The following is a 14,373-nucleotide window of genomic DNA, read 5'->3' as shown; positions in this document are numbered from 1 at the left end:
ATTGCTATTTTTATTTTGTTTCTCTCTCTCTGTGTTGGGATTCAACATAACTGAGTTATCTTTAATTAAATTTAAATCTGAGAAAGAAAATAAGAATTTGAAGCTTCATGAAACTGGAGCTTTTATATTCTCAGGAGTACAAGATCATTCTTTCTCAATTATATATATATATATATATATATATATATATATATATATATATATATATATATATATAGTTTTTTCAAAACACTATAAGTTTGAGCTTAGAAATGATCATCAATGTTAATCTAACCTCACTTATCTCCAACATAAAAGTTAAAACATCTTGGATCTCCTTATCAGCCTGCACTTGGGTCAACGACGACTCCGTATCCAAGTCGACCTCTACGCTTCATCTTTGACTTTTTCTTTTATCCAAAATATCTCAAGAATTCGGATAGTGATAAGGGTATTATTTCTAAGAGATCACAGTCCTTATGTACCTCGATACATTTCTGATCGATTTCTCTAGTGGAAGTTGGGAGTGGTCTCATGGTTTATTCGGTTGACAATGGTGTGCAGACGGAGATGGAGAAGTCGATCGATGACTGGTTACCCATCACATCGTCGAGGAACGCCAAGTGGTGGTACTCCGCCTTCCACAATGTCACGGCCATGGTGGGAGCTGGCGTCCTCAGCCTGCCCTATGCCATGTCGGAACTTGGATGGTATGTGGTTGTCATTGATCTCATTTTCACTACTGGTTTGGCCTATACATTGTTTGATTTGTCATTGATCTCATCGTCAATTCTTCTATTTCTGAGAGAAACAAAGATTACATGAACTGAGATTTGACTTGGTTCCATGTGTTGCTCCGAGCAGGGGACCTGGCATCGCCGTGCTGATTCTGTCGTGGGTCATCACCCTGTATACTCTGTGGCAGATGGTGGAGATGCACGAGATGGTGCCGGGGAAGCGGTTCGATCGGTACCACGAGCTGGGGCAGCACGCCTTCGGCGACAAGCTCGGCCTCTGGATCGTCGTCCCGCAGCAACTGGTCGTGGAGGTGGGCGTCAACATCGTCTACATGGTCACCGGGGGCAAATCCCTACAGAAGTTCCACGACGTCGTCTGCCGCGACTGCAAACCCAACAAGCTCACCCACTTCATCATGATCTCCGCCTCCGCCCACTTCGTCCTATCCCAGCTGCCCAACTTCAACTCCATCTCCGGCGTCTCCTTGGCCGCTGCAGTCATGTCTCTCAGGTACGTACCACATTCTCCTCTTTATTTCTCCCCCAGGTCACAGAAATCAAGATCATTCCTCCCCTCCGCAGCTACTCCACCATTGCCTGGGGAACATCCGTCGACAAGGGGAAGCAGGAGAACGTGAAGTACGGATACAAGTCCGCAAGCACGTCAGGCACCGTCTTCAACTTCTTGAGCGCACTGGGAAACGTCGCCTTCGCCTACGCTGGCCACAACGTGGTCTTGGAGATCCAAGCCACCATTCCTTCCACTCCCGAGAAGCCTTCCAAGAAATCCATGTGGAGGGGCGTCATCATCGCCTACATCGTCGTAGCGCTCTGTTACTTCCCCGTCGCGCTCGTTGGCTACTGGGCATTCGGCAACGACGTCAAGGACGACATCCTCTTAACACTGGAGAAGCCTCGATGGCTGATCGCCATGGCCAACATGATGGTCGTCGTCCATCTCATGGGCAGCTACCAGGTACTCGATGCACTTATCTTTCTGCTTCATTACAGCAGTTCTTTGACCTTTCTCGAATCATGCATCTCATTCTTCTTCATGCAGATCTATGCCATGCCTGTCTTCGACATGATCGAAACGGTGCTCGTCAAGAAGTTTCATTTCCCGCCCGGTCTCACTCTTCGCCTGATTGCACGCAGTGTTTATGTTGGTAATGCCCATTTCCTTCAGCTCTTATTCTTCTCTGTTCAAGATGAACTCACCAGTTCACATACATGCAGCCTTCACAATGTTCATCGGTATTACCTTCCCATTCTTCAACGGACTGCTCGGATTCTTTGGTGGATTTGCATTTGCGCCAACCACATACTTCGTGAGCTCCCATCCCATTTCTAATATCATAAACCAGAAGAAGCTCTGTAATCGAAACAAATTGTTGATGCTTTTGAATGGTCTTCTGCAGCTTCCTTGCATCATCTGGCTTGCCATTTACAATCCTAGAAGATTCAGCTTGTCTTGGATCACTAACTGGGTAAGTCGAACAACTAACTCCATGGTGTTCCATTGCATGCTCATCTAAGATCTGTAGCTGATCTTTTCGGCTTTTTTCATGTTTTCTCAGATCTGCATTATATTCGGAGTCCTGTTGATGATTTTGTCTCCCATTGGCGGACTACGGCAGATCATCATAGACGCAAAGAACTACACGTTCTACTCGTAGGCTGCCAGTCTATATATAGATTCGGTGATTCGTTCCCTGTCTAAAGGCGACGAACAGTTTAGAGATAGGTGAAGAACAATTGTTGTTTGCATGGTAAAAAGAAAGAGTGTGTTTTATCGTAGATTATGGTGGGTTAATAATCCAGGAGAAAATGGTGTATGTGTTTGGAGTGTGATCCGTACGTGATGGATTTTGTGTTTGTCTTTTTTGCTAAATCTTTCTTCTATCGATCAAAAGCTATATGAACAAGTGGTGTATTTTATTTATACAGATTTAACTAAATGCTATATACTTTTTTATAAGGCTTAATTATTTTTTTTTTAAAAATGATTTTTTAAATAGATAAATAGTAAATGAATTTTATAATAAACATCTTTATTGATTAAGTTAGGTTAAGATAAGATTTTGAATATTTAATATTTAGCATGTGAGTCTGATAATAGTATACCACTTTAAGGTGTAAAAATACGAACTGAAAATTAAAAAAAAAATACTAAAAATTATTTCTGCTTACACGAAGTAAAAAAAAACTCAAAATTGCAAAAGAAAAAGTTTCTCAATTTTAATTATTAAATAGAGAGGTTTTTCTATGGAATTAATAAAAATTAAGAATTTAAATTCACAAAATAATTTTTAAATAAATAAAACAGGTAAAAATATCACATGATGGTAAGTAAGGATAGGCGACGGTTGATCGTCCCGCGTAGGCAGGCGGTGGTCGTGAGGCGTCGTACGGAGAGAGAGAAAGAGGGCAAAGAATCAAGCAGGAGGAGAGAAACAGAGGAAGCGAGTGAGGTGGAGGCGGAAGAAGAATCTTGTAAGAGGAGGGTGGTGGAAGGCGGGAAGGGAAGAGGGGTAAGGTTGAGAGAGGAGCCTCGGGGTATCCCTCTTCGCATCCAGGCCATGGATTTGTGCCTCTCCACAGCGGTAATAGGGCTTATCTTCTTTATTAGCCTCTTCTCATCTTCTTCCTGAAAGAAAATGTAAAGAAAAAGGCCTTCTTGATGTAATGTGCATTCACCTGACAAATTCTTTCTTGGGTAACTGCAGTTGGGTTGTTCTTCTCTTCTTTTCAATCAAAAGCATTTCCCTTTAGTTCTCTGAAACATGAAGTCAAGAAAAGCTCGAATTGTGGAGGATTGAGAATGTTTTGTGTGGAAACTGTTTGCTAGTCGCAGTTCTGCTTTTAATCTCGCCATACAATGTAAAATATCTGAATTCTATGCCGAAACACAATTCTATGCCGAAACACAATTCTATGCGGTCCTCTTCTTGTGAATCCATTTATGACGGATACAGTGACGTGTGCTTGGAAGTTGCTGCGAAACTTGGATGGGTTGAAGCCATTGTTGAAACTTTATGTTCTTGTTTAGAACGGGGAGTCGAGTGCTTTTAAAGATTGGGATGTGAGTTTAATTAGCTTTTCAAACTGATTGTCTTTATATATATATATATATATATATATATATATATATATATATATATATATATATATATATATATATATATATATATATATATATATATATATATATATGAGGTAATTCTCTACTATAACCTCTGATAACAGAGAGATTTTATCTGATAATAGAGAGATAAAGCAATTCTCTATTCAGTTAAAGAAATCTTATCTTTCCATGTATAAATAGGCTTCATATAATACTAATTAAAATGTGATTTTTTTCATTTTCTTAATTCTTCATGGTATCAAAGCAGAAAATGTGAGGAGCCATCGTTGCTATTGCACACTCCTATCAAGTCGACGTTGAGAAAAATTCTTGTTGTCCGATATCACATCATTGTCAAATTTCTCCTCGTATGCGGCAGTCCCCCCTTTCCAGATCTTAGGCGGATCTACCCCCTCACTCGTCGCCCACAGTTGATCGTTCGACGACAACTTCTCTGCTTTCAATCTCGATCACGGCTATCGCACTAAGTTTCAAGCCTACGGTGCAGCACCAAGCATTAGTTGGTGACTTTGCATCGCATGGAGCACACACTCTTGGTTCCTCCTTACCAAACTTGTTGATTTCCTCAACTGTATGAGGCAATCTCTTTGTTCAGTTAAAGAAATTTTATCTTTCACCATGTATAAATAGGCTTCATATGATACTAATTGAAATATACTTTTCTTCCTTCTCTCAATTCTTCATATATATATCCAAGTCTATTTAATATTTTAAAATTTTAAATTAAAATCTAAAAAAAAATATTTATCGGAATATATATATATATATATCATTTTTATTATTTTTTAAAATATAAAAAATTAAATATTATTAAATCAAATTTTATTTATCGAAAGTCGTTGTTAAATTTAGATGAAATGTGATCATTCTTTGTGTTTATCTTGACATGGTGTCAGACAAAAGAATGTTTGATTTGAAATCCTGTAAAATTAAATTATGTGGAGGGTATACCTGATAAATTGTTTTAATACTTAGATTAGTTATTTGTTTTGAGGATTGGATCAAATGTTGCAAGTATACTGAAATAGCTCAAATGTTCAAAAAAAAAAAAAACTTTCATAATAACTTAAGATCATTACATTCAAGATCATAATTAAATATCAAGAAGGATAATAATATAATGACATAATATGTAGCGTCGAGTTAGTCTCTTAGTCAATGTAACACTGATCAACACATTAACGGAATGAGACTAAATGAGTTAAGGTGTTGATCAGAATATGATGATGGATGATGTATCAGCTTGATAATGTTGATGTGTCGATAGATGATATATCGATCATATGATGATAAGGTATTAACCACATTACGATAATCGATTAACATGATATGATTTCCATACCAAAAATTAATTACATAAACAAGTGCAAGTAATTCTTAATAAATTAGAATTCAACAAATTATAAATAATGATAGTCGAAAGAAATATTTCTAATAATATCATGTTTACTGGATTCGACAAAGTTAACTGGCCGAGGGAAGGACAAAGCATGGTACCCCTTAATTGAACCAAGAACAAGAAGCAAATCCGGGTTGACTTTGACTTCCAACATACTTTTTTGCGTAGGTCAAGTCACAATTCAGTGCTTGTCTATATCTGATGATGACATTTCGATTTTGTAGAACTTTTGGGGAACACATTTTCTTGGGTTTTCTTGTTCAGCTAAGTATATTATTCTTTTCCAAAAATAATATTATTTTAAAAGATAAGTTTTTGGTGCATTTTAATGTAAAGTTAATCATTAGAAAATTTCTTTTTGAAATTAGTGCAATAGTTATTTATAAATTTTGATGAGGGTAAAATAATTATTATCATTTTCATTATTATAAAAAAATATTATCCATATGTTTTTGCCCCTATGCCTTTGAAGTTAAGTATTATCAACTCCAAGAATTAAACAAAAGGGTAGGGTAGAATTATACCATATGATATGCAAAGTATTAGTTTGGTGATTATATATCTAATTTAGATACCTAAATTCGTTAAATTCTTATATCTAAAATACTTGACTCACCTAATTTCTGTTAAGAATTTAAGATATCATCCGATATTTTTTAATTAATTGATATATATATATATCTCAAAAATTAGATAATTAGGTTTTAGAAATTGAGAGATATGACATAATTAGATGGGAGAAAATTCAAGATGTTCATAACTTCTTTTCTTGTAAATGTTACAACATGACAAATCTATCCACATTTAAGGGGAGCAATTTTCAAAGAAATTGGTTCTTGATATTGATAGATAGAGAGAGAATGATAGAGAGAGATATAGACTTCCTTCTATCTAAAGAAATTCTCCCATTTGGTCTTGCTGTATATATATATATATATATATATATATATATATAAATAATAGTTTTCTTATTTATTTTCCCAAATGAAATTTTACACCATATTTTCCTTCAAAACCTTAGAAACTTTATCTATATTGTTGTAATCAATCCTCCCAAGTGATTATCATTTAATTATTGGTTGGAAACTCTATATTAAAAACGATGCATGTCTCTTAAATTTTTATGTATTTTATGAAACCCAAACTAGCTGATGCTAATCATAATCAGAAGCCCATAACCAAAGTTTTTCTTGGGTTATATATGTTATACAGCAATCTTTTATTACATGAATATTTTGTTCACTATTGAATTCTTCATAAAATAATATTTTCAATTAAATCAATAGCATATATATATATATATATATATATATATATATATATATATATGTATGTATATGTATATACACATATACATATATATATGTATAACATATTGTATGCTTTTATGCTAATTATTATTTCTTGAAAATAAAGTGAATATTTGATAATGACAATATTTCTCACTCTAATAGAAGTTTTTAGTTTTTCTATAAAAAATAAATGATAAAAACAGGATTTGATCCGAAAATCTTACTATAAAAAATCAAAGTTCTTATCGGGTCGACCTACATCTAATCACATGTCATCTAAAAATATGCATGATAAGGTTTTTTTATTTTTTTATTATGTTGAGAAGAAATATATATCAAATTACAATAATGTATCTTAATATTAGCCCCGTTTTTTCTCCTTGTTTCTTATATACAATATTTGAAAGTGATAATGAAACAATGTTGAGCCATAGACACATCACATGATCCATATCAAATCTATTTTTTAAAAATATCAGTAATAAAAATATCTGTGAGCAAACAAATATTATATATATACCTAATTTTATAAGGATGATTGTGTAAAACTACTTATTAAGTTGTAGATATTTTTAAAATAATAAAATTTAAAATGAATTAAGAATTTTTCAAAAAATAAAAAAGTAATACAATAATAATAACATGTAAACTTATTCTTCCAATCATACAATAATAATAATAATAATAATAATAATAATAATAATAATAATAATAATAATAATAATAATAATAATAATAATTATTATTATTATTATTATTATTATTATTATTATTATTATTGTTATCGGAATCGTCGAGTCAACGGGTGAAACTATCGTCAGTGAGATGATGCAATTTCCACCCCTCCTTCCGAAGTCGCATTCAAGTCTATTAATACCTGCATCCTCTCTCCCCTCTTCCCGCACCCAACCCACTCGACACTTCTTGCTTCTCTTCTTTCTCCCTGAGGCGTTGCAGACCACCGGAAGCTTGGGTTCATACGACACACTCGCCACCTCATGGGAATTCAAGCTCCATCTCTCCCGGAAGCCTATGTCAGAAACCAGGACAAGGTACGTCGAATTGCCTACTGCTACCCCCTCTCTCCTCCTCCTCTTTAGGCTCTTCACAGGAATACAACACCATGTCTTTCTTAGCGGTAGGATCAGATTAGGTCTGCAGCGGGAGCTCCTTGCTCTTGTCTTTTCCCCTTCGCCCTCCTCGCTCTTCAGACGTTAGTGCATCGAGATAAGTATTTGGGACCTCAAACATGCAGCTTAATCACTATTTATGTTCTAAATTATTACTATTACTATTGCTATTTTTATTTTGTTTCTCTCTCTCTCTGTGTGTTCGGATTCAACATAACTGAGTTATCTTTAATTAAATTTAAATCTGAGAAAGAAAATAAGAATTTGAAGCTTCATGAAACTGGAGCTTTTATATTCTCAGGAGTACGAGATCAATCTTTCTCAATTATATATATATTGTTTTTTCAAAACACTATAAGTTTATTTTATTGAATTTTAAGTTATTTATCTCAGTTGTAGTATTTTGAGAAAAGTGAATTTTATGAGAAAGGACTTGGTTTTTTCTTTCTAGAATTCACATGAAACTCCAACACTGAAGTGATTGCAGTCTGATCTGAGAGTTGGAACCATTAATGCGACAGCTTCAAGACCTTTTGCCCAAGAATCTCGTATTAATGTCAAAGCTGATGAGCCTAATTCTTCTTAGAAATGATCTCATGGCCTATGTTAATTGCTATAAGGAAATCATTCAACTGAGCTTAGAAAATGATCATCAATGTTAATCTAACCTCACTTATCTCCAACATAAAAGTTAAAACATCTTGGATCTCCTTACCAGCCTGCACTTGGGTCAACGACGACTCCGTATCCAAGTCGACCTCTACGCTTCATCTTTGACTTATTCTTTTTATCCAAAATATCTCAAGAATTTGGATAGTGATAAGGGTATTATTTCTAGGAGATCACAGTCCTTATGTACCTCGATACATTTCTGATATCTTTCTCTTGTGGAAGTTGGACTGGTCTCATGGTTTATTCGGTTGACAATGGTGTGCAGTCGGAGATGGAGAAGTCGATCGATGACTGGTTGCCTATCACATCGTCGAGGAACGCCAAGTGGTGGTACTCCGCCTTCCACAATGTCACGGCCATGGTGGGAGCTGGCGTCCTCAGCCTGCCCTATGCCATGTCGGAACTTGGATGGTATGTGCTCGTCATTGATCTCTTTTTCACTACTGGTTTGGCCTATACATTGTTTGATTTGTCATTGATCTCATCGTCAATTCTTCTATTTCTGAGAGAAACAAAGATTACATGAACTGAGATTTGACTTGGTTCCATGAGTTGCTCCGAGCAGGGGACCTGGCATCGCTGTGCTGATTCTGTCGTGGGTCATCACCCTGTATACTCTGTGGCAGATGGTGGAGATGCACGAGATGGTGCCGGGGAAGCGGTTCGATCGGTACCACGAGCTGGGGCAGCACGTCTTCGGCGAAAAGCTCGGCCTCTGGATCGTCGTCCCGCAGCAACTGGTCGTGGAGGTGGGCGTCAACATCGTCTACATGGTCACCGGGGGCAAATCCCTACAGAAGTTCCACGACGTCGTCTGCCGCGACTGCAAACCCATCAAGCTCACCCACTTCATCATGGTCTCCGCCTCCGCCCACTTCGTCCTATCCCAGCTGCCCAACTTCAACTCCATCTCCGGCGTCTCCTTGGCCGCTGCAGTCATGTCTCTCAGGTACGTACCACATTCTCCTCTTTATTTCTCCCCCAGGTCACAGAAATCAAGATCATTCCTCCCCTCGGCAGCTACTCCACCATTGCCTGGGGAGCATCCGTCGACAAGGGGAAGCAGGAGAACGTGGAGTACGGATACAATTCCGCAAGCACGTCAGGCACCGTCTTCAACTTCTTGAGCGCACTGGGAAACGTCGCCTTCGCCTACGCTGGCCACAACGTGGTCTTGGAGATCCAAGCCACCATTCCTTCCACTCCCGAGAAGCCTTCCAAGAAATCCATGTGGAGGGGCGTCATCATCGCCTACATCATCGTAGCGCTCTGTTACTTCCCCGTCGCGCTCGTTGGCTACTGGGCATTCGGCAACGCCGTCGCCGACGACATCCTCATAACACTGGGGAAGCCTCGATGGCTGATCGCCATGGCCAACATGATGGTCGTCATCCATCTCATGGGCAGCTACCAGGTAATCGATGCAGTTATCTTTCTTCTTCATTACAGCAGTTCTTTGACCTTTCTCGAATCATGCATCTCATTCTTCTTCATGCAGATCTATGCCATGCCTGTCTTCGACATGATCGAAACGGTGCTCGTCAAGAAGCTTCATTTCCCGCCCGGTCTCTCTCTTCGCCTGATTGCACGCAGTGTATATGTTGGTAATGCCCATTTCCTTCAGCTCTTATTCTTCTCTGTTCAAGATGAACTCACCAGTTCACATACATGCAGCCTTCACAATGTTCATCGGTATTACCTTCCCATTCTTCAACGGACTGCTCGGATTCTTTGGTGGATTTGCATTTGCGCCAACCACATACTTCGTGAGCTCCCATCCCATTTCTAATATCATAAACCAGAAGAAGCTCTGTAATCGAAACAAATTGTTGATGCTTTTGATTGGTCTTCTGCAGCTTCCTTGCATCATCTGGCTTGCCATTTACAAGCCTAGAAGATTCAGCTTCTCTTGGATCACTAACTGGGTAAGTCGAACAACTCCATGGTGTTCCATTGCATGCTCAACTAAGATCTATAGCTGATATTTTCTGCTTTTTTCATGTTTTCTCAGATCTGCATTATACTCGGAGTCCTGTTGATGATTTTGTCTTCCATTGGTGGACTTCGGCAGATCATCATAGATGCAAAGAACTACGATTTCTACTCGTAGGCTGCCAGTTTAGACATAAATTCGGTGATACGTTCCGAAGGCAACAGTTTACAGATAGGTGAAGTGTTAGTTACGGGTGTCATTCAAGTCAACGATATATAAGTGACGACATGTATGACACACTCATATAGTTATTATTGGTATTATAATTAATTTTATATTACCTGTTTGATATATTGTGATATTTTTGGATTTGTGTAATGAGAATTAGATCATGATAAAGATCAATTCGTCTATAAACATAGATCTTAGATATTTCTGGTTATAGGTTACTTGAGAGAGAGATATCAAAATAACCAGATAGACTAGCGTATTGTATACTCATCCATGGAGGTAGCTTGACTCTTGTTTGTATTGAGATATTAAGGATATAGTGCAAGTGCTTATCGGAGAATGAGTTCACCGAATGATCCGCTCACGAAATGCTTGATGGTTAATGATATCTCATTGTTAGACAACAGTTCTGTGATCCCAATTGTGTGTCCGGTCCTTAGACTTGAGACACCAAGGATGCTCTGTATGAATACTATACTCTTTGATATTGTACTTATATGTCTAGAGGTTCCAAATCTAGAACAATTAGTTATCGGGAGTGATAGTCAATCTTACGAGGATAATTGAATGTTAATAAATAATTATCATTATGAGAGAAATGTCTTATGTATTCTCACTCAAGCAAATCCCTAGTTAGGGCTATTCAGATTAAGAGATGAGTTCTCTGGGAGAATCCGATTAGAGCGAGACTCGAATAGATTTCGTATGAACCTGATAGCACCATGCCTGATATATGGTCTATAGGATATTAAATGTATGAAGGACTATAAATACATGATAACTAAGTACGGATATATCTAATGGATTAGATCCCTTTATACCATATAGGTTCTATGACATAGTGACCTAATACATCCATAGTCGATGAGTTAGTGAATTATCATGGAATGATAATTCATTAAATCAAAAGGAGTTCTGACATGTGCAACTCACAGCCAACTCGATATTGGGCCTAGAGAGTTATACATATGATGGATTACGCGACGAATAGAGGATTGTATATATGATACCTAATAAGCCCTTATTTTATTGGATTCGTTGGTGAAACCTAATAAGAGCTTAATGTGGATAATTAAATAGAGATCCAATTTCCATTAAACTAGGGATAATTGGTTGGAGATCCAGTATCCAATATGTTTGCTAGTCATATGTGCCATGTAAGCCAATCACGTGAGTGATGACACGTGTGACATAATACATATTTTTTTATTTATTATATTATTTGATATTTTATCACTTTATATTGTTTGTCGCATATATATATATATATATATATATATATATATATATATATATATATATATATATATATATATATATATATATATATATATATATATATATATAATGATGTTCATGGATCTATACAATGAGAATCGGATCGTGATGAGATCATGATAATGAGACTGATTCACATTTAAAAAGAGACACTAAATAATCATGTTAATAGGTTACTCGAGAGAGACATTGAGATTGCCAGTCATAGGTGTCATGTAAGCCAATCACATAAGTGATAACACGTGTGACATGACACGTACTCTTTTTACTTATTATATTATTTGAATTTTATCAATTTATGTTGCTTGTTGTGTGTGTGTGTATATATATATATATATATATATATATATATATATATATATATATATATATATATATATATATATATATATATATATATATATATATATATATATATATATATATATGTTCATGGATCTGTGCAATAGGAATTAGATCGTGATAAGATCACGATAATATGACCGATTCACCTTTAAACATAAACACTAAATAATCCTAGTTACAGGTTACTCGAGAGAACCATCGAGATAACCAGATAGACTCGTGTACTATATACCCGTCCATATGATGGATGTAGTTGGTCTCATAATTGCTCATGTGGGGATACTAGGGTTATAGTACATGTGTTCATTGGAGAATTAGTTCACTGATTGATCCGCTCAAAAAATGCTAGATGGTTAATGATGCCTCATTATCTGACAATGATTCTGTTATCCTAGTGGTGTACTTGATTCTTAGATTTGAGACACTAAGAATATCATGTATTAGTACTCTACTCTTTGATACTAGACTTATAGGTTTGGAAGTTCGAGATTTAGCAAAGCTAGTCATCGGGAGTGGTAGTCAACCTTACGAGGATTATTTATTGTCAATAGAGGATCATCCGCTCTTAGTGTCATAAGAAGAATATCTCATGTATTCTTACTCAGACAAATCCTTAGATAGGGCCATTTGGATTGAGAGAGAAAGAGTTCATCGGGGGAATCCGATTAGAGCGAGACTCGAGTAGAAACTGTATGAGTGTAATAGCACTATACCCGGTATATAGTCTTTAAGATATTAGATAAATGAGGGACTATATATACATGATAACTGAGGACAAATATATCCAAAGAATTATTTCTCAAATACATTAAGAGATACAATCCCGACAAGTTAAAATCCAAGACGGAGCGGTGCAAGTTCATGGGATACCCCAAGGAAACATGTGGATATTATTTTTATCACGTCGAGGACCAAAATGTCTTTGTAGCTAAGAGGGCAATGTTCCTTGAGAATGAACATATTCTTGGTGGAGATAATGAGAGTATGATAGAGTTGAGGGAGGTTAGAGAACTTAGCTCAAGCACTATTCCATAGCCCAATTTTGTTTAGGTGCTTAGTACACAAGTTTGGTAGAGTACCTCATTCTCCTAAGAGATATGTGAGATATATCAGAGGAGAGGATATTGAGGATATTGATCCTTAGACCTACTAGAAGGCTATTGCGAGTATAGACTTCGGGAAGTGGCAATAAGTCATGAATTCTGAGATGAATTTTATGTACTCCAATAAGGTTTTGAACTTTGTTGATGCACCCGAGGGTATCATGCCCATTGGTTGCAAGTGGATTTTCAAGAAGAATATGGAAGTAGATGGAAAGATAGAGACACTATTATTATGAAATCTGACAGATGGATATAAAAACTATGTTCCTCAATGACAACCTCGAGGATGAGGTGTATATAATACACCCTGAGAGATTTGTGTCCAAAGAAAAGTCCATAAAAGGTGTGCAGATTGCTTAGGTCCATTTATGGACTAAAGCAAGCTTTCTAAAGTTGGAACATAATATGTGATGAGGCAATCATATCTTATAACTTTATTAAGAATGAAGATAAGTCTTGTGTGTACAATTAGGTTAGTAGGAGTGTTATCACCTTCTTAGTGCTATATGTGGATAACATCATAATTATTGGGAATGATATAGAAATGTTCTCCATAGTAAAGGCTTGGTTATATAGACATTTCTTCGTGAAGGACTCAGGGGAAGCATCTTACATCTTGGGATTCAGATTTATAGATATAGATCCAAGAGGAAGCTTGGTCTGTCCCAATCCAAGTACATATATATCATTGTCAAAATGTTTGGCATGAAAAATTGCAAGGGATGTCTAATACCAATGAGACATGAGATATCACTTCATAGTGTCCCCAAAGACTCCTGAAAAAAGCTTCTTGGTTGCCACCTCCCATTCTCTTCCTTAGATAGTAGGTATGAATATTTAGGCAGCGATTTAAAGAGCATTGTCATAGCTCTATTATATGAATCACCATTATAGAGGAAGATTTTTGACCTCCTTTATCCTCTCCTATAGATCTCTAGGATTTCAAGGATATACGATTTCTCTATGTAATATAACTATCTCATAAGTGGTTTTGAGTTTTGCTAGTTTTTACGTACTAATCTTCGCACGATGATGAACACATTTTTGGAAAATTTGGGATTTTTGTTTTCTGTTCTTCTATTGCACGTGTGATATCACCCCTAGATTTTTCTATATGATGGATTATAGA

The 14,373-nt window shown here is 36.5% G+C and overlaps 2 protein-coding genes across 2 annotated transcripts in view; both read left to right on the top strand.

The window, feature by feature from the left end:
* Window positions 1-2,607, top strand: part of LOC135645247 (lysine histidine transporter 1-like) — a 3,006-nt gene extending 399 nt beyond the window's left edge. The window contains exons 2-8 of the mRNA XM_065163436.1: window positions 544-689; window positions 844-1,227; window positions 1,299-1,692; window positions 1,777-1,882; window positions 1,953-2,044; window positions 2,135-2,203; window positions 2,294-2,607. Of these exons, the coding sequence (XP_065019508.1) occupies window positions 544-689; window positions 844-1,227; window positions 1,299-1,692; window positions 1,777-1,882; window positions 1,953-2,044; window positions 2,135-2,203; window positions 2,294-2,392 (1,290 nt within the window). The 3' untranslated portion in view covers window positions 2,393-2,607. The remainder of the gene's footprint in view (window positions 1-543; window positions 690-843; window positions 1,228-1,298; window positions 1,693-1,776; window positions 1,883-1,952; window positions 2,045-2,134; window positions 2,204-2,293) is intronic.
* Window positions 2,608-7,456: 4,849 nt separating this feature from the next.
* LOC103995731 (lysine histidine transporter 1-like) lies at window positions 7,457-10,633 on the top strand. The gene is made up of 8 exons (XM_009416407.3): window positions 7,457-7,604; window positions 8,620-8,765; window positions 8,920-9,303; window positions 9,375-9,768; window positions 9,853-9,958; window positions 10,029-10,120; window positions 10,211-10,279; window positions 10,366-10,633. The coding sequence occupies exons 1-8, from the start codon at window positions 7,551-7,553 to the stop codon at window positions 10,462-10,464; spliced, it is 1,344 nt and encodes a 447-aa protein (XP_009414682.2). The 5' UTR covers window positions 7,457-7,550; the 3' UTR covers window positions 10,465-10,633.
* Window positions 10,634-14,373: the final 3,740 nt, after the last annotated feature.

The sequence above is a fragment of the Musa acuminata genome, chromosome BXJ3-8, assembly GCF_036884655.1.
Source record: "Musa acuminata AAA Group cultivar baxijiao chromosome BXJ3-8, Cavendish_Baxijiao_AAA, whole genome shotgun sequence".
Classification (NCBI taxonomy): Eukaryota; Viridiplantae; Streptophyta; class Magnoliopsida; order Zingiberales; family Musaceae; genus Musa; species Musa acuminata.
This window is presented reverse-complemented; position numbering and strand designations above follow the sequence as displayed.

Excerpts from the sequence above, each read along its gene's own strand:
- LOC103995731 (XM_009416407.3), top strand. The coding sequence starts at position 7,551 with ATGGGAATTCAAGCTCCATCTCTCCCGGAAGCCTATGTCAGAAACCAG. Across the intron at positions 9,769-9,852 it reads ATCTCATGGGCAGCTACCAG|ATCTATGCCATGCCTGTCTT; the intron begins GTAATCGATGCA and ends TTCTTCATGCAG. Across the intron at positions 10,121-10,210 it reads TTGCGCCAACCACATACTTC|CTTCCTTGCATCATCTGGCT; the intron begins GTGAGCTCCCAT and ends GGTCTTCTGCAG.